The sequence below is a fragment of the Leptonotus elevatus genome, chromosome 8 (assembly GCF_054856555.1).
Source record: "Leptonotus elevatus isolate MCC_2025b chromosome 8, RoL_Lele_1.0, whole genome shotgun sequence".
In the NCBI taxonomy this organism is placed as follows: Eukaryota; Metazoa; Chordata; class Actinopteri; order Syngnathiformes; family Syngnathidae; genus Leptonotus; species Leptonotus elevatus.
The window spans coordinates 914,500-934,203 of record NC_141246.1 but is presented as its reverse complement, the minus strand read 5'-3'; the positions used below and the strand labels follow the sequence as shown (position 1 = coordinate 934,203).

Sequence of the window (19,704 nt, the reverse complement as noted above, 5' to 3'; positions counted from 1 at the left end):
TTGATGTCACACTGTTCACGTTAGCATCATGAAAGTGCAAAGTAGGGCGTTGCGATGGAAGAGAGGTCACTCAGTGCCTGTCGCAATATTTGGCGCATTTCCAATCCCCTCGTGACGACTTTTACAAAAAGTGGCTCGCAACAAATGCACACATTTTTCGTGCTATTGAAGGCCCAACATAAAGCGAATGCACAAAGCTGTGATTGCATTTTCCCTCATGGGGGCAGCACTTCATTACCATATCACATCCATTGACACAAATACTGCAGCTCCGCTTACCTTTTGAGTCAAGAGTGTAGTTTGGCAGCGAGACTCAGGCCAGGTCTTAAAGGTGACTTTGGATATTCAGCCAGCTGAGCTTCCAGGTCATGAGCAGAGATGTGAGGGCGGGATTATGCAAATGTCCTTGTAATTAATCACAGCGGGGCGCATTTTCTCAAATAGCCACACAAGAAAAAAATGGTTGATCTAATTTCACACTTGAGGGGAATACACAAATAAAATAAAATAAAAATTAATGAAAAAAAATAAAATAAAAATTTAAAATGAAAAAAATAATACAATAAATAAAAAGTCCCCTTTGCACTAAAACGGTCACGTCGCCCTTCAAAGTTTCAAGTGAAATATTTCAAACGTGAATCAGGGGTCGGCGACTGCTTCCTTTCCCATAAACAAGGCGGCTCGCCACTCCTTGTTTGTACTTTGTGCTTACCGGCCGGCGTGACTCAACACAAGAACTTTTAGAATCTCCACGGCAACGCCAAGCAACAACATCGAGCACGTGTGCCGTCACAAAACGGGACCGCGGCACTAATTTGAGCCGTCTTAAATGAAAGCAGACGAACAGCCAGACAATGAATTTACACTCTAAAAAATAAAAAAAAATTTAATGACTGAAAGTGTCATCCGCATAATTTGATAGGTTCTAATTTTGAGACACGTTTTAGTTTCCACGTAAGCCCTCGCGTGGCGTCACCCCCAAAAAATTGGCCAATGTTGACCGAGCGGCCACAATGTTGTGAAATTGAGACGTGGCGAAAAAAAGTCTTGATCGGGAAAATATGTCTTGCCGTTTGGGGGGAAGCCGTTCATACGAGACAGCACATCAGGTAAGACACGTTTGTGTTTATTTACAGACGTTTCCTCGTTCCGCACTCCGACAGATTCCGGAAAAATCCACTCGTGAGGTCGTCGTGATTGTTGGCGAGCAGCCAAAATGATCCTAATGATAAATTTGCCACATTAGACATGACACATCATATTGGAAGGAAAGAACATCCCCAAAATAAAATCCAATTGAATAATCGATATCGCATCGATTTTCCTTTTAGAATAATCGATTCATAAAAACATGAAACGATGACTTTGATATCTCTTTATTTCCCCATAAATTAACAAGCAAATTTAATTTTAAAGGCTGCTTTGTTTTTCTTGAAATTTACTGTTTGCATGAATTTTATAAAAGTATTTTCTTACATTTATGCAAGACCTGACTTATTACACTTTGACAATTTAAATCTTTTTTTTTTTTTATATGTACAATTATTGAATTAGAATTATGTAAACCTTTTCATCTCATCGATGCTGATGTCAATGTTTATGTAACACTTAAGACATTATAATACATGTTATCTTCATTAATAAATAAATCATTTAACCAGTTACTGCCTCTGCAAAATTTAATTTGTAGTTTAATGTTTGTGGAGCTTTTTAATTTTTTATCATGTCCTTGATATTTAAAATAATCAATATTGGATTGAACTGAAGTGAATGGAATCAAATCGAATTGAACTCTTGTGAATCAAAATCAAATCTATTGAGGAAATTTGAATCGATACCGAGCCCGATACCAACAGTCAATACAATGTGATCAATGTTCAGAATTTTGCTTGTAAATTCTTCACCCTCCAATTTGGATATTTATTTATTTATTTTTTGCAACAACAAAAAAAGTATTTCTTCAGCTCGAGTGCCACAAACGTGAACGTCCAGTGGCATAAAATATCAAAAAGGTGGCCCGGTTGCCGTCAAAGTGGCCCCGGTGCCGGTGTCGGGGTTGGGGTCGAGGTCGAGGTCGGGGTCGGGGTCGAGGTCCCCTGCCTGCCGAGGAGCCGCTGGAAGAGCGAGTCTTCCTTCTGGCAGAGAGCAGCAGGCGTGTCAAAGTCCACCACCTTCCCGGCGTGCATCACCAGCACGCGCTCGCACTCCATGATGGTGTTGATCCTGGCGCACACGCACACCACAGTCAGACGGACACACGAGCATTTGGACAAGGGTGCAAATCTGTAGGCGTCCCAATACTTTTGTTTACACCTTTGTCATTTTTCCACTTTCCAGTAGGTGTCTCAATATCGTTGTCAACATTTGACGTTCGTGTGTCATTGTTTTGGTCCAAACGTCCCCCCCACACCCCCCCCCCCCCCCTCCCAGACTGACCTGTGCGCGATGGTGAGGACGGTGTGGTGTCGGAACCTGTCGGCGATGGTCTTCTGCAGCAGTTTGTCCGTCTGCCGGTCCACGCTGGCCGTGGCCTCGTCCACGCACAGAACCTGCGGAAAGGGACGACCTTCTGTCACGACCGGCGCCGGGCGCAAGCGCAAGATTGCCCTCTGACCTTGGCCTGAGTGAGCAGCGCTCGGGACAGGCACAGCAGCTGCCGCTGGCCCAGAGAGAAGGTCCGGCCTCGGTCCCGGAGCTCGGCGTCCAGACCGCCTGACGCGCGCACAAAAAGCGCCTCGTCAAAGCAAAAGGACGCGAGAAATGTGGCGTGTCGGAACGCTGTCCCTCACCCATGGCGTCGACCGCGGAGCTGAGGTGACACTGGTCCAAAACCTCCACAAGCTGCTGGTCCCGGTACTGCCCGCAGGGGTCCAGATTCTCTCGGATGGTCCCGCTGAACAGGAAAGGGTCCTGAGGGATGATGGCCAGCCTGGACCTGCGGAGGCCGCCGTCATCCGTTTACGAGCAGAGAATCCAGAAAACGCTCATACACGCGTGGAAATTCAAATTCAAATTCTTGTTGCTTTTGAACTTTGACCTCAAGCGATTTGTGGAAGTGTTTTTTGTTTGTTTTTCCAGTTCAAGGCCAATCGCAGCAAAAAATGGAATCAGATATGTTGCTATCTATGTTGTGTATGTCCAGAGTTTGGAACCAACCGGCAAAAAAATGGATGGAAATTTTGAGTGCGACATGTGACCATTGACCTATGACCTCGGTCTCCAGACATTGGCATGTCCAGAGATGCTAAGTGGTGACAATCTCGAGCTGTCAAACTTAATCCATTAATCGATAATCAACTATTTTAATAATCACGTAATCATTTAGAGCCATTTTTGGATTTCAGCATATCAACAGTAATTGTTGACCGATTTCCATATTTGTGGAGTGTAATTGAAATTGTAATTGAATTTCCATGACTTAGTTTGGTGTGGATTTGCGAGCGAGCAAACGTTCATCGGACCTGAGCTGACGCAGACCCACGCTGGCGACGTCCAGTCCGTCCAGGACGATCTGTCCTCGGCTCACCTCCGCCATGCGGAAGAGCGCCGCGAACAAGGACGACTTTCCCGAACCCGTGCGGCCCACGATGCCCACTTTCTCGCCGGCTCGCACCGCCAAGCTCACGCCGTCCAAGGCGTTGGGAAGACCTTCCCTGTACGCCAAGACCACATGGCGGAACTCCACGCTTCCGCGCTGCGGCCACGACGGCGAGAGCTGGAAACAAACGAGCAGCGCTGAGGCGCTTCCGGTTCCGGTTCCGAGCGTCAATCCGGCCGCCCGCGTACCTGCGGGTCCTGATGCTGAGGTTCCGCCGGGAGCCGGCTGGAGTATTCGTGGGCTCGCTCAACGCTCACCAGCTGCATTTCCGTCTGCGTGAAGGCGGAGATGAGGCCCGACAGCAGCGAGGTGACGGTCAGCGCGTACGACAGCGCCAAACCCACCAGGCCTGAAACGCGTGCCGTCGTTCGGCGCCATTTTCACTTACTACTTTCATTTCCAGGCCAAAATGGGGTTTTTAACGCATTCACTGCCATTTTCAGAAGTAAGAAGATCGTATTTTGTCTACAATTGATGTGATATTGTCATAATTTTTCATGTCCAATTAATACCTTTAACTCATTCACTGCCATTGACGGCTATAGACGTCAAAAATTCATTTGAACTATTTCTATTAGTTGAACATTTTTATTCCACTTTTGTTAACAAGAAACCTAGAATTTTTGTTATTGTTCATTTAGAACAGATATAAAATTTGTGATTAATCGTGAGTTTATTAGTGAAGTCATGCAACTAATTACGATTAAAAATTAGAATTGCCTGACGCTCCTTGTTTTTAATAATCTTTTCTTTCTTTCCATTTTAAATCACGTCAGCCGATATTTTTTATTGTAATTAATTGCATGACTTCAATAGTTAACTCACGATTAACCTACAAATTTTACATCGGTTCTAAATGTACACTATTTTTTTTCCATACTCATACAAAAGTGGGGAAAAAAAGTGAAACTAATATAAATAGTTCAAATGAATTTTTGACGTCTATAGCCGTCAATGGCAGTGAATGAGTTAAAGGTATTAATTGGACATGAAAAATTATGACAATATCACATCAATTGTAGACAAAATATGATCTTCTTACTTCTGAAAATGGCAGCGAATGAGTCAAGCACCCCAAAAGTAAATCTAAAGGATAAGTGGGCTATTTGTTGCCGTCCCTCACCCGGGTCGGCCACGCGGAAGTGGTGCTGCACGACGGCGGCGGCGGCGAGGCCGGTCACCACGGCGACGCCGATGAGCTGCAGGCGGATGTCCAGCCACTGCGCGGCGGCGCTGCTCAGGAACGAGCAGCGCTGGTTCCTGTCCAGGCGGCGCACGCTCTCCTCCTCAAACCTGACGACAGCACACGGGAACGCCACACGGCTCACTGGCGGCGCTTTGGGTTTGCCACTTTCAATAATCTTAATCTTTTGGACTTGCAATAATCGTCAGCAGTCATTTGAATGATATTGAAAGCGCGATTGTGCGAGCGTGCTCTTTGCTCGATTCCATGTGTTCTCGAAGGAGTGGCAGGTGATTACAATTTTTAATCGCAATTAATCGCATGACTTCAGGAGTTAACTCACAAAGTTTTCATATTCTTGTTAACATAAAAGTGGAAAAGAATGCTAAGCTAATAGAAATATCATACTTCCGGTGGCTGAGGGGTCAAAAACAGGACATGTCCCGACATGCCCTGTTTTGACCCCACCCCTTTGCCCAAATATGGACTTCATTGATACAGTAATTTCATAATAATTCATAGAATTTATTGAAGGTACTGTACTGTAAAAAAAAATATTTGAAAAAAACGTGTGATATTGATTTGCGTGGGTAATTTTTTCTGCCACTAGATGGCATACTTGCATTCGTTCTATTGCTATAAAAACATGGAACCTACCATAAGAAAGATTAGTTTCTTCTTTCATCAGGAAAAAAAGTTATCTCAGTAAAAAGTTTCCATTTTGCAGTCATTAGCATTACAATATAGCTCAGTTTCATCATTATTCACAAATCTGTTTAAAACTGTGGGAGAAACAGCTTTTTCTCAACATGGCCCGCGGTTGATCTCTTATACTCTGCTGCCACCTGCTGGCCGTTTTTGTAACAACCACCATTGCTTCAACCGTTCTGTGCAGTCGAGAGGCTGCATCAAAGCCTTCTGTATGCTCCAGCATAAAAAAATAATCAAATAAAAAACACATTAAAAACGTATAAATATGTCTTTGGGACACGTAAAACCTTTCAAATAGAACGTATTGCTATGTTTTTGGGAGCAAATGAGTTAACGCAAGACTTTTTTTTTTTTTTCACAGCACTTACCTGGCGCAGCTAAGACTGGCCCGAATGGTGGCGAGGCCGGCGAGCGTCTCCGAGAAGTGCGAGTAGACGGGCGAGAGCGTGACGCTGCACAGCCGCTTGAGCTCGCGGGAGGTGTGCCGGTAGTAGGACTGCGTGCGCACGTAGAGCAGCGCCAAAGGGGGCAGCGCCAGCAGCAGCCAGGGCAGCGCCAAGCTCATCACCGCCAGCGCGCCCAGCAGAGCGAAGGCGTTGGCCAGCAGGATGTTGAGGACGAACGGCAGGCTGTCGTCCACGCTGTACACGTCCGACGAGAAGCGGTTGAGGACGTGACCCAGCGGCGTCGCGTCGAAGAAGCTCACCGTGGCCTGCGGGCGGGCGCGAGCCGTGCCGTCATTCACGCCAGTGTTCATTTGAGCCGCCATTTTTCCATCCAAATATCGATATGAGCGATACCAAACCAGTATCGATAATCAGACGGAAGTACATTTTTGTCTCGTCTTCATTAGTCGACGAAAATGCAGACTGATTTAGTCATACTTATTGTTTTTTTATGAGGACTTAAGTTTATTTTTAGTCCGGTGAAAAATGTGTGTTGAGTCACTGTTGATGAAATTATTTTGTTTTCTCTGACGAAATGAACACTAATTCAAGCCCAAACCGAAAACCGTATTTGACGTATAAAGGCGTCGATGGCAGCGAACGGTTAGAAATACAAACGGCGGCGAACGAGCTCAGCGCTGACGGTCACCTTGATGACGCGATCCAGGAGTCTGTCGTGGATGGCGGCGGCGGCGCAGAGAGCGCCGTAGGCGAAGAGGAACGCTCGCAGGGCGGTGAAGACACTGTTGGCGCCCGCTATGGCGCCGTACACGCCCAGGTAGAATCGCACCTCGCTGCTCGGGTCCGGCGGCGGCGATAAAGGAGACCTGATGGGTTTTCATCGTTTTTCAGTCACGTGTGGAAGTCTTAACATTCAAGTTTCAAGCAAGTTACTGTGGCAAAATAAAAAAAATAAAAAATACAAATCGAGACATCATCATAAATCATAAAAAAAGGAATTTAACAGTTTTAGACGCGAGTCGAAATGATCGGTTTTCAATCACTAACACAGGAGTAAAGTTATCATTGTAGTGTAGCGTAATGATTATCTGTATAATTAATTGTTGATCAATTAGGAATGTAACGATGAATGGCAATATCGCAATCTTAAAACTGCAACAATATCGTCGTCATATCAAGACATTAAAAGCGGCACATTGGTTAAAAACATCCAGCTGATTTCCATTTGTGCAGTTCTAGCACCCTCTGGTGGTTAGTTTTTTTAGTGCAGCAAAAATTTTACAAGGCATGTTTTGGCCCTTCTGTGTTTCCACACTAATAGTCAGATGAAGGTGAACGTAATGTGCTTGTGAATGTGCTTAATATGTGGAGGAACTCAACGTGCATTAGCAAGTAAGTGCCTCAATATTATTAGCGATTGTTGGTGTTTATATGCATTGCTGTTATGTACAAAAGCACAATATCGTGCTTTTTTTTTTAGTGTGAGCTCTTTTTTTTTTTACAATATTGTGACTTTTTATTATTATTATTTTTATTTTTATTTTTATTTTTATTTTTATTTTTATTTATTTATTATTATTATTATTATTTTTTTTTTTAAATCGCCAACCTCCCCACAATATCGCGATAATTATCGTATCGTGAACTTCACATCGTATCGTGATGTTTGGATATGGTTTCATCCCGACAGCCAGTGGATCATTTTTTTAAGCGCCTTTCGGACAGAGCACCTTGTGAAGAAACTGATGGAGAACACGACTGCAAGTGCAAACGCAAATATTCCGAACGCACGCTCACATTAAAGTTGCGCCCGAGTAGAGCAGCAGGCGAGGCGAGTCCGCGGAGCGGCAGCAGGAACGGTTGCTGCCGGCGGACGAGTTGCTCTTCAGCGCCGAGATCCAGTAAGACAACCACCAGTCCGACGCGTTCTTGGAGGCTGCGGCACAACAAACATCCGTCCGACGTCAGACAACTCGCTTTATGCCGCTGGAGTCCTTTTTAGAATTGGAGCAAAACGTTTTTTTTCCAGGGGCATTATTATTATTATTATTATTATTATTCGTAGACAAGGACGCTGATAACCATCACTTGGAGCTGATATTCATTTGCAGAAAAAGAGAAAATATTGGCGGCAAAATAAAGCAAAACATACAAACTCAATTCTAAACTTTAAGCATATGATAATTGAACAGAATTTCAAATTTGGGGTTTTTATTCTTCGACAATAGACATGATTTGTTCCTGACAAAAAGTTCAAATGTCACTCAAATGGCCCAACTCGTATTTAAGAGCCACCTTCAGCACACTTCAAGTTGATTAAGTGTTGCTCAACTGGACTTTATCTCAGAATTCTGATTGAAAGTGAGAATTATGACTTTAAAGTGCGATTTCGGATTTTATTAGTGCTACTATTATTCTCACTTTAAAGTCATAATTCTGCGATTTAAGTCAGAATTCTGAAAATAAAGTCAGAATCCTGCCAAACTTTTTTTCTCCCTCTTCACTAACCTTAATCCTCTTCCGTACAAAACAATGACGGTGCCGATTGCTTTCAACACGATGCGGTCGGAGAAGCGAGCATCAGATGCTAACGCTCACACGGCGTTTTGGTCGTTTACTAGCTGGCGCGTCGGCGCCTTTCGCACGTGTCGGCGCCTTTCGCACGTGACGGCGCCGTGCGCCTTCGGAGGTAGCACGAACCTTGCATGGCGAGTAACAGCAGCAAAATGGAGGTGGCCAGGACTCCGCCCATTGCCGCCCAGTAGGCGCGGTACACGTTCCACGACAGGCCTCCCGCTTCCTTCTTCTCAGAGTCCAAACATTCGCCGCCGTCATCTTCCAGACGGAGCCGTTCGGGGGAAATCGGCTCTTCTTCTTCGTCCTCTTCTGCTTACACAAAAAAGGAACCGGCGTCACAATGAAACCATTTTCAAGGAAATATCTGCACTTTGTGCACCTTTTTCTTTGCTGTCGTGCTTCTTGTTGGGTTGGCTTGCTTCGGGTTCGAGCAAAGGAAGGATTTCTGCTGGCGAACCTGCAACCAATAGCAGAGACTGCAATGTCACATTTGGTGCCCTTCACGCTGCGCGGAAAAGACGGCATTCATTTGCCTTTTGTGTCAGCGTCGGGTGGAAACGGCACCGCTATTCCAGCCCACGAGAGGGCGCACTATCATTCGCGCATGCGCTTCATCGCTTCAAATTTGAAGCAATCGGATTTTAGGCAAGTTTACGATCGAGGGAGAAGTCCAAATTTAGAGCTGTACTGTGAAACATGCAGTGGATTTAGGACCAAGAAGAAAAGGCAGAAAAGGTCCTCAACTATAAATTCTAGTAAGCCATTGATTGCTGCCGCAGAGCAAACTCACTATGTCCAAATATGGTCAAGTTCCTAATTTTCCACAAGTCGATATATATATATGAAAAAAACTTTTTTTTAACTTAGACCGGCTGTTTCCATCTTTGTACCATTTTAATTCATTCACTGGCAGCCATTTTCACTGAAGCAATCCCCCTCGCTCCCGGCTGTTTTACTGGATTTTGACTGATTTTGCCACGCCCACAGAATATTGTGTTCTATTGCTATAAAAACATGGAAGCTACCAAAAGACAGATTAGAGTCTCTTCTTTCGTCAGGAAAAAAAAAAGTATATTTCTATCTGTTTCCGTTTTGCAGCAATTAGCATTAGAATATAGCTCAGTTTCATCATTATTCACAAATCAGTTTAGAACTGTGGGGTAAATAGCTTGTTTGCAACATGGCCCTGGTTGATCTCTTATACACTGCTGCCACCTGCTGGCCGTTTTTGTAATAACTTCTGTGCAGTTGAGAGGCTGCATTAAAGCCTTCTGTATGCTCAAGCACAGGATTCACAAATTCCGGTCCTCGAGGTCCGGAGTCCTGCAGGTTTTAGATATGTCCGCCCATTAGCACACCTGATTTATGTAATCAGCTCATTAGCATGCCTGATGACAATCCTGATCTTTAGTATCAGGTGTGCTGGAAGGTAGAAACATGTAAAACCTGCAGGACTGCGGACCTTGAGGACCAGAATTGGTAAACCCTATGCATTAAAAAACCCTATAAATAAGTCTTTGGGGCACTTAAAATAGAACGTATTTATACGTTTTGGGAGCAAATGAGTTAATAAGCGTAAAAAATTAGCATTCTTTTATCATATAAAATGATCGATTGAAGGTATCTTAATGTGGCGTTGATGTTGATGTTTATGTAAATGACAGCAATATTGGACGTCTCAATGTTGATTGTGCAGAACATAACCATCGTGAATGAATGCAAAACGTTTACCCGCGCTAACGATGGTGCCGTTGTCCATGAGGACGACCGTGTCGGCGACATCCGCCAGTTCCACGCGGTGCGTGCAAAGGATTCTGGTCTTTCCCGCCAGCTGCTCCAGGATGCACTTGCGCATGAGGTGCCGAGCCACCTCGGCGTCCACCGCCGCCAGCGGGTCGTCCAGGAGGTACACGTCTTTGTCCTGCACGCGCGAGCCAACACATTCGATTCATGTTATTGCTCGGCATTCCTTTTCGTTGCCGTCGGATGTCAAGTGCGCCTCACCATGTAAACGGCCCTGGCGAGGGCCAATCGGGCCTTCTGGCCTCCGCTCAGCGTGACGCCGTTCTCGCCCACTTCCGTGCGGTCGCCGTCTGGCAAAATCTGTCAGAAGTTGCCGCGAAAACAACACTTGGAATAATTACAGAATAAAATTTCTGTGCTTTGTGCTGCTAACGTGATGAGATTTGCAGAGTCTGGAATGCACAATTGTTACGACGTCAACATGTACCGGTAAACTGTCTCTCTTTTGTTGCAGAAAATATGGAGTCATGGTCTGTTTGGAGGTTTTGTGGAATGTGAAAAATACTTGAGCATGTGTCACGAATGAGCGGAAGATTTTGAAGTTGGATTGGTTTGAATTGGTTGAGCGTCATGGAAAGATGAACCGAAATGTACAAAATACTGGATGTGCATTTGTGTGGTGATTGTCATGAAAAATGGAAAAATGTGGACTTAAGGGCAAAGTGGGAATTTGGGGAATGTTCAGAAATAGTTGCGGTGATGCCCGGAATGAGTTGGAATCTTTGAAGTTGGAATGAATGAAATTAGGAAATGTGGAAGGATTCTGTAAATGTGTTAAATGTCTCAATTGATTCATAATTCAACAAATAAAGCAATGTGGAGGGATGAGTTCAATTTTGAAAACATCTCTTTTGTTTTGGCAACTGTCAGCAACAAATGTTGAATTGCTGAAAAGGTAGTCTAGTAGTTTCCAATATGTCAGGCCAGCCTGAGCAATCATTAAATACGGTAATGAGAGAAGCTTTCTCTGTGGATTTGATTGTCATTCAAAGCAGGAGGACGTCTTCAATTTCAGTCATGAATTTGCGTTTCATAAAGTGTGGAGTCGTGGGAAAAGCGGGGACGGAAAAATGAAACAGAACTCAAGAATTTCTGAATGAACTGAACCATTAAGAGGATGAAACGGACTGAATCGTTTGACTAACGTTGAAGGATCGGGTACGTTTGCTTTGGCAAAGGAAATGTGGAATTCTGAAAAGTGAGAATTTGATACTTTCCAATATGTCCCAAACGAGCTGAACATTTTGAAGATGGAAAGGTTTGAATAATTAGTGAGTAATAGTCATTTGATAGGTTGAGACACGTGTAAGGATGAAAAGTTCGGCAAATATCTTCATTTCAATGGAAATGTGGATTTGAAAAAATAAATAAATAAATTTAAAAAATAATAATAATAATAATAATAATAATAATAAAAATAAAAATAAATAAAAAAAAAGGAAATGTTGATTTGTAAGAAAAGTGGTAATTAGCGGAAGGTACACAAAAAGAAAAATAACATCGTCGAAGATTCGCCCTGTAGCAAGTTTGCGGCACGTACGGCGAGGTCGTCGGCCAGGGCGCAGGCGTCCACCACGGCCCGGTAGAAGGTCGCGTCGAAGCTTTTGCCAAACAGGATGTTGTCCCGCACGGAGGCGTGCTGGATCCACGGCTCCTGCGCGGCCAGGCCCAGGCCTCCGTCGCGGTCCGCCACGTACACCACGCCGCTGTGCCTGCCGGAGGCGCAGACGCGTGCGTCACGTCCTGAAGACGGGCGGGCCGGGCAAACGTTTTGGGCTCAAAGGCCACATTGGATTTGGAAATCCCACGACTCATTTGGGCGGGAAAAAAAACTCACGTGTGATATGGAAAACACTAAATCATTCCTGACCACTTGATTTTATTTCTACCTAATTTCACAATTATTTTGTTTTTTACCAAAATTTGATGCAAAATCATCTGTAATGAAATATTTCATGATTTGAAATGTAGCAAATGTGAAAAATATCTAATTACTAATAAATTATACATTAAATCATAATTAAACCAAATACTTTTTAAAAATGTAACAATTCTACCAATATTGTATGTAAGGTTGTTTATTAAAATAATAGGTAATAATTCATGCAAATGTTTTTGCATGTTTTGATGTTTAATTACAAATAATTGACCAACTATTTCAAAATAAATTAATTAAATTCAATTATTTTTTTCTCCAGCATCTTATGTGGAATGACACACGGTGGCGCCACCGAGCAGTGCAAACAGAACAAAACTTACATATTTTTATAAATAAATCTTACTTTGAGAATTTAGGTGTCACAGCAGTAAAAAAAAAAAAACATATTCCTTTAAAGAATAACTCTACCTATGCTTAAATAAAGACATTAATATAAATAAATAAAATAAATATTAAAAAATATAATTATTTAAATGATTAATAAACCAGATATTTAATTTAAAAAAAGGTAACATGGTATTTTATTAATATGTAAAATTGTTTATAGTATTCAAAAACTAACTCTCACTGTAAATTTAAAATGACCTTATTGCACTTTTTATTTCTTTATTAGTCTGTTGTTGCTTTACCTGTTGAGTTCTCCGGTAATGGCTGCCAGCAAGGAGCTCTTTCCGCAACCCACCTTTCCGACCACCACAGTCAGGGAGCCCTGAAAAACAACACACACGCACACACAAGCATGTACGGACACAAGCGTCGTCATGGCAACGCCATAGTTTCAAATCGACACAGCCAGCCTGACGTTTTGTGTACCTTTCTGACATTAAGATTGAGGTTCTGCAGTAGCAGCCGACGTCCACAGGGGGCACCGTCTTCCGCTTCAATGTCCCCCTGGGGCCCCTGCCAGCTGAACGTGCCCCGACTCAACAGCACCGCCGTGCGGTTGTCTTCAGGCCACACTGCAGGTCAAAACAAACGCACTACGGCGTCACAATACGCCGACGACAAGATGACGACAGATGTGACGTCCTGACGGCGTCAGGCGGCGAGAGGCGGGGCCTACCCAGGGCATAGTGGGCCTGCAGATTGCGGTTGGTGAGGCTGAAGAAGCGCTGGATGCGCTCCAGCGACACCTTGGCCTCCAGGATGCCGTTCAACACCCACGGGAACGCGTTGAGCGGGACGATCAGCATGCCCACGAGCGCCAACGTGGTGAACACCTGCAGGGGGCACGCCAGCCGTCAATGGCGCACACGCACGAACAATCACAACTTATGGAACTGCCAACGTGGAGTAAACATTTTGGACTGGCAAATACAAAGTAAACATTGTTTATTTGTAATTTGGATGATTATTTATAGGGGTGCACCCGATTTCCTTAATTTTGGGGGATCGGCTGATCCCTCAAAATGAAACGCCATCTTTTCCAATGATCTCATCTCCCTCTTTAAAGGTCTGAAAAAAGTCAAGCCACTGTCCTCTTCTGCTGAAATGACGAACAGGTTTTTCATTTCTATTTGAGAGAACGACTTCATGTGCAGTGAAACAACCCGTTTGTATTATTTCTGATACTTTTCAATGTTTTCCAATGGAACAAGATTGGAACACTGAAAGTGAATGCTGCATGTTATGAAAAAAATGGGGATCAGCAAAAATCGTGATCGGAAGGTCAGACTTTTAAAAGATCGAGGATCGGTGATCCCTTAATTATCTATTATGTCTGCAGTGCGTGTCACAGTGATATTGACGTTATTTGCAAATACGTATTTAAGTACGTTCGAACGAAATTGCAAATCAATTTAACCATATTTGCAAGTACGTTCAATCATATTTGTAGGCTAAATGCTAAAAACATGTTTCCCATGATGCCTTGGGGTATCGACTTGCCAAGTAAAAAAAAAAAATGCAAATTTTTTGTTGCATTTGACCTACGTTATAACAATACATTTGAAAATTATGCAAATATTGTTCATTTATAATTTCAATGCTTTATTAATATGTCTGCACTCTGCAGTGCATGTTATAGCACATTTAAATGTAATTTCAAGTACCAAGTAGAAAAAAATGCTCTTTTTGCCTTTAAATGTATTTGCAAATATGTTCCAACGTACTTGGAGACTAAATACTACAACTTATTAAATTATTTCCCATAATTACACTTGCCAAGTAAAAAAAAAATTAATTTTTTTTTTTTTAAATACTTTTTTTTTTGCATTTGTCCTACATTATACCTTAAGGAAGCAACCAATGTTTATTTGCAATTTTTGTGATCTAATGTCTGCAGTGCATGTAAGGCCACGGCGCTATTGACGTAACATTTTATTTGCAAGTTTGTTTATGCTATTTTTAAACGCATTTGCTAGTCAAACATGTTTCCACCACATTGGCACTCCCACGCTTTGCTGCACGCACGCACATTACGACGGCATGCACACAAACAAGCGTGTCAAAGTTGTTGCGCTTGCCTTGGCGGCGGTGAGCTGCTGTTCCAGGAGCACGTACGTGAGGAAGGTGAGGATGCAGATGAGGACGGGCAGCGCGGCCCACGTGTACACGCACATGGCGTCCAGGTACTTGACGGTCCGGAGGTGCGACAGCTCCCCGCGGCGACATTCCGCCACCTTTCGGGCAAAGTGGTCCTCCCAGCCGTAGAACTTGATGACGCGGATCCCGAACAGGATCTCCGTCATCAGCTGGGACCACGTGGACAAAAAGTACGGGGACGCCTGTCAAATCGCCGAACTGCGATTCCCGCGGAGGCCGTCCGACCCCGGCGCTTTTCCCGCCGTTTGAAATTGGAGCTCACCTTGACGCGGGCGTCTTTGTAGCGGAGCATGTCTTGGTTGTTGGTGAGGATGCGAGACGCGAGAAACTTGTTGAAGGGGACAAGCAGCAAGGCCATGCCCAGACCACCCAGGAAGGCCACGCCCACCTGTAGGGCAGCAGGTGGAGGCGTTACACACACACACACACACACACACACACTCACAAATCCCGCACCTGCACATAGAGCAGGTAGAGGGCGACGGCGAGCTGGAAGGGGAGGCTCCACAGCTCGTGGAAGCTGTTGAAGAAGTTGACCACACGGTCCGTGTCAGCGCTCATCAGGTTGACGACCTCCCCCAAGGCCAGGCGGGCCAGACCGGCGCCGCCCACCCGCAGTGCCTTGCCGTAAATGGCCGACACCAGGGCGGCGCGGACAGACAGCGCCACCTAAAGCCATGACAACAAAATGGATATTATTTCAAATTGACAGTATATAAAATGAACAAACATCAATGAATTAGGATTCAGTTATGGATTCGTAACATTATCAGAAATCTGCAAAAATGTTGATGATCATTGTTTCAAAGTTGCAAACGTATTGTGAAAAAAAATGCAAATATGAGAGGTTTGCTTTTGCGGAGGACGACAGTAATCTGACAATTCTGAAAAAAGAGAAAGGTCAGCCGCACGCAATTTATTGACTTCCACAACACGTTTCGCCGACGGCTTCATCGGGCTGTTCGCTATTTTCTTCTCCATTTCAGTAATCTGACAATATTTGCGGATGAAAGTCCAAGGATTTGGTGAATTTTGCATTAAACAAAGTCTCGACATGACTAATTGATGATCAAAATAATTATCACATTCTGAGCCATGGCCGCCACAGGAAAAGTAAGTTGTTAAATTTGTTTTGTTTTTTCAAACGTACCAGTTATATTTATTGCGAGGACCGGCTGTCCTCAGTATGGACATTTGAGAACTAATTGTCATTGGACCAGATAGATGTCCATCCACTGCGGACGATGAACCGCGATAAATCGGCGAAACACTGCGTTTTATTTAAATAGCATTTGTATTGGCCAGCTAACCAATTTAAAAATAAAAATAAAAATTAAAAAAAGGTCAAACCTTGCACACTTGGAAGGCGAAGATGTTCTGGAGGACGGCGCAGAGGAGGGCGCTAACGAAGAGGGCGGCGCAGCACCAGGCGCCGTTGCTGACAGGGGCTTCCTCGTCCTCCATGAAGCCCACCAGGAGGCTGAGCAGGAGCGGCCCACAGAACCTCAGCATGTTCACCGCCAGCTTCAACACCCCCAGGGCGTAATAGCGCCCCCCAAAGGCCACGCGCAGGACGCGCAACAGGCTCACGTCGCCGTCCAGCTCGGGCAGCTCCTCCCCGAAGTCGCGGATGGGCCGGGGCCACGGGTCGGGCGCCGCCCCCCAGCGGCACGTTGCCCAGCTCTGGTGGAAGTGGCGGCGAATGGCGGCGGTGCGCAGGCCGCGGGGGAGGTGGTAGACGCGGGCCGCCCGGTCCAGCTCGCCTCGCTGGCCCCGTCGCATCAGCGGCGTCAACCACAGGTAGAAAAGGCGGGAGAAGCGGCCGCTGCCGTCCTCCGCCACCATCTCGCCCGTGTCCTCGGTAAGCAGCGGCGCCACGTCCTCGTCTTGGACGTGCAGCGCGGGTTCTTGCGCGTGTGGCGGCGGGCACGCTGCCCCCGCCAGGTAGAGCGGCACGGCGAGCGAGCGCGCGGCGGCCAGAACCAAGCGTGCCAACTGGAGGGGTTCGCTTGATGTCACAGGCGGGGTTCCTACACAGTCCAAAAGCCAGCATTCGATTTTCATTTATCAGTTCAACCAACTGAAAATAAAACAAATTGAGATTTGGGGTTTGTTTTATTTCTCTATAAAAAAAGAAGAAGATAATTCTCTGTAAAATGTGACTAAATATTTTACCCTATTTTTTCTAAATAATAAAAAGAATGTAAAAAATAAAAAAAATTCCCCCAATTTTTTTTTTAAATAACCTGTGACATGCAAGTATAACTCAAATTTTAATTTTTAATAATTACAACAAAATCTCACCCCGCAATCCTTGTGAGGACAAGCGGTTAAGAAAATGGATGGATGGGCAACAAAATCTCACAATTTGTCAAATTCCATATTTTACATATTTATTGTCTTTTAAAAGCGTCTTTTAAAAAACAATCATAATAATAATAAATTATTTTTGCCTGGAATTGTGACATTTAATAACAGGGTGTCACAAGTAAGATTTTTTTTTTTTTATTCTTGGCAAAAAATAAAATAAAATACATAAACTAATTTGGAGAGAGAAAAAAATCAAGCACTTTATCAAAAGTCATACATTTTGATGCTTTACATATTTGTGTACTGCATGTTTGCTTAAATGTCACAAATTGTTTGATTCTTTTTTTTTTTTTTACAGAAAACCATCTGATTTTATTTATAGAATTTGAATCAAATCAAATCAAATTAAATTCGACATTGCAACATAGTGGAATGCAATTTTAATTCTTCAATTATTACTATTTTTTGGAGAAGAAATAATCAAGTACTTCATCAAATTCCATAAATGGTGACACTTTCCATATTTGTGTACTTGTATTTACTCAAATGGCACTTTTATAGGCTAATGTTTTTATTCAAAGAATTTGAGAATATTAATCTGAGTAAAAATATGTATCATACATCGTTTGATTTTTTTCTCTTCAGGAAAAAAGTAATCTAATAATTTGTCATATTTGAATTTACTTTCCATTCTTGAGTATTTCAGGAAATTAAAAATGAGTATTTTTTTTTTGTTGGGGTCATATTCCAACTTCGTTGAAATCCTTTTTTTTTAAACAGAGACCTGATTTTTTTTGTCAAACAATTTTTGAATTGTTTAAAATTGGAAATGACTTGATTTGTTGTTAATCTCTGCATTAAAAAAAAGAAAGAAAGAAAGTCAAATGCCATACTTTGGAGGTAGATCACAAAGGTGACGACCAGGTGGGGGACGCACAGAAGCAGGGACAGGATCAGCTGCAGAGGCCCCCGCGTCCACCGCGGGAGGACGGCCACTGCGCCCACGTGGACCAGCCATGCCAGGGCACCGAAGCCGCCGGCGAGGGCGTCCGGGTACATGTCGGGCTGCTGGGCCGCGACCGCCAGCGCCACGTGGGCGGCGAACAGCACCGACACCAGCGCTGACGACAGCAAGCGCAGCATCCGGCCACAAGGGGGCGGCGCCCACGCCATGTTGCCCCTAACGTGTGAACATTTAGAGTGAATATACAATTGTACTGATAATCACACAATTGTTTCCACTAGGGCTGCGCAATTAATCAAATTCAGATTACTGTGCCCCCCTTTTAGAGAATTCGACAAATGACATGAGTTCAGTGTTTGTTTACCTGGCCGCACCCATGTAGAAGGCAGCGAGGGCGGCCATGACGGTGTGTGGCAGGGCGCCGAGGACCAGCTGGTTGAAACACATCCCCACGTGTCCATCCTGCCACAACGGGAACGGTCGCTGCTGGTCCGTGTGGCAAAACTCAGCCAGCAGCGCCGTGGGCCCGAAGCCCTCCATACCACCCTCTACTTGACCCACATCTTTATCTACAAACGAAAAAGAAAGAAAGAAAAGAAGTGCAGTTAGGTTCATTCGAAGGTATTTACATCTCAATCAGGTAATCGGTGTAGCAATGACAACTATTTGTATATGTACCTTCCCCTTTTTAAAGTGGAATTCAAGGGGGAATATATATATATATATATATATATATATATATATATATATATATATATATATACACACACATATACATACACACACACACACACACATACATATACACACACACACTGTAGTTCTAGATTTTTTTTTCCGTTTTCTGAAAATCCTTAGCCTCATTGAGAAAGACTACCTGCCAATTTGTAATGTTGGTCCATTTGTGTTTCTATTTATTTTCAAACACATCTAATATGGCTCCAAGTGTGATTCTTATTCATGTCTGTTGGTGATAGATCAAATTTATTTTCATGAGGTGATGGAAAACGACGTCAAACCTGAAATTTGTATCGAAGTTTTAAAGCAAGCGAACAACATGTTTTTGGTGTTTAGCAAACAAATGTCGGCACTTACCATAAATGATCAAATAGATTAAGAAGACACTGGACTAATTCGGAAAACTGCCAAACCGGTTAGACTCCAAAAGTAAACATGCGGGGCGCTAAACTAATAATGTTTGCTAACACAAGGCGGTGATTTACATATGTATTCAATATGTATTACTTACCTTCGTTGCTTTAATAACATACGTCAGACAAACACACCATGACGGGAAATGAAATAAAGGTAAAATAACTGAATAATCTGTCGCTTATATATGACGCACACAGAGGTTTAGGTTTATACTTAAAAATATATATATATATATATTAAAATATGTATTACTTACACCAGTCGTTTACCCACCACAAATGATAAAAACACACACACACACAACTCGGTCGTGAAATTAAAAACTAAAATTCATCAGCGTTTCTTTGACGGAAGTCTGTCGCTTACTGATGACGTAAAAACAGTCACCCAGTCAAGCGTCTCGCTCGAAAACGAGGACTTTCAAGTCATATTTAAAAAAAATAAAAATAAAAATCGAATTAGCTTTTATGATCATATTCACATTTATACAAGATTAGTCTCACCACGTACATT

General features: G+C 43.6%; 2 protein-coding genes across 4 annotated transcripts in view; one reads left to right on the top strand and one right to left on the bottom strand.

Moving 5' to 3' along the window:
• The window catches only part of hyls1 (HYLS1 centriolar and ciliogenesis associated), a 31,237-nt gene extending 28,653 nt beyond the window's left edge, over window positions 1-2,584 (top strand). The window contains exon 6 of the mRNA XM_086083633.1: window positions 2,431-2,584. Coding sequence (XP_085939759.1) covers window positions 2,431-2,452 — 22 coding nt within the window. The 3' untranslated portion in view covers window positions 2,453-2,584. The remainder of the gene's footprint in view (window positions 1-2,430) is intronic.
• On the bottom strand, window positions 1,364-19,500 carry abcc10 (ATP-binding cassette, sub-family C (CFTR/MRP), member 10). 3 transcript variants are annotated; one of them, XM_086083630.1, is made up of 25 exons: window positions 19,448-19,500; window positions 18,401-18,605; window positions 17,966-18,252; window positions 16,113-16,792; window positions 15,219-15,431; window positions 15,025-15,150; window positions 14,684-14,911; window positions 13,282-13,438; window positions 13,032-13,177; window positions 12,848-12,927; window positions 11,820-11,991; window positions 10,481-10,579; window positions 10,208-10,397; window positions 8,856-8,933; window positions 8,600-8,785; window positions 7,697-7,835; window positions 6,588-6,765; window positions 5,861-6,204; window positions 4,722-4,891; window positions 3,787-3,947; window positions 3,462-3,715; window positions 2,790-2,935; window positions 2,615-2,712; window positions 2,437-2,549; window positions 1,364-2,223 (listed from the first exon to the last, which is right to left on the bottom strand). In XM_086083630.1, exons 2-25 carry the CDS (start codon window positions 18,574-18,576, stop codon window positions 2,028-2,030), a joined length of 4,617 nt encoding a protein of 1,538 aa, XP_085939756.1. In that variant the 5' UTR covers window positions 18,577-18,605; window positions 19,448-19,500; the 3' UTR covers window positions 1,364-2,027. The 3 variants fall into 3 exon arrangements, with proteins under 3 accessions (XP_085939756.1, XP_085939754.1, XP_085939755.1); XM_086083628.1 differs by lacking the exon at window positions 19,448-19,500 and adding an exon at window positions 19,286-19,421; XM_086083629.1 differs by lacking the exon at window positions 19,448-19,500 and adding an exon at window positions 19,132-19,261.
• Between the last annotated feature and the right edge of the window lie 204 nt (window positions 19,501-19,704).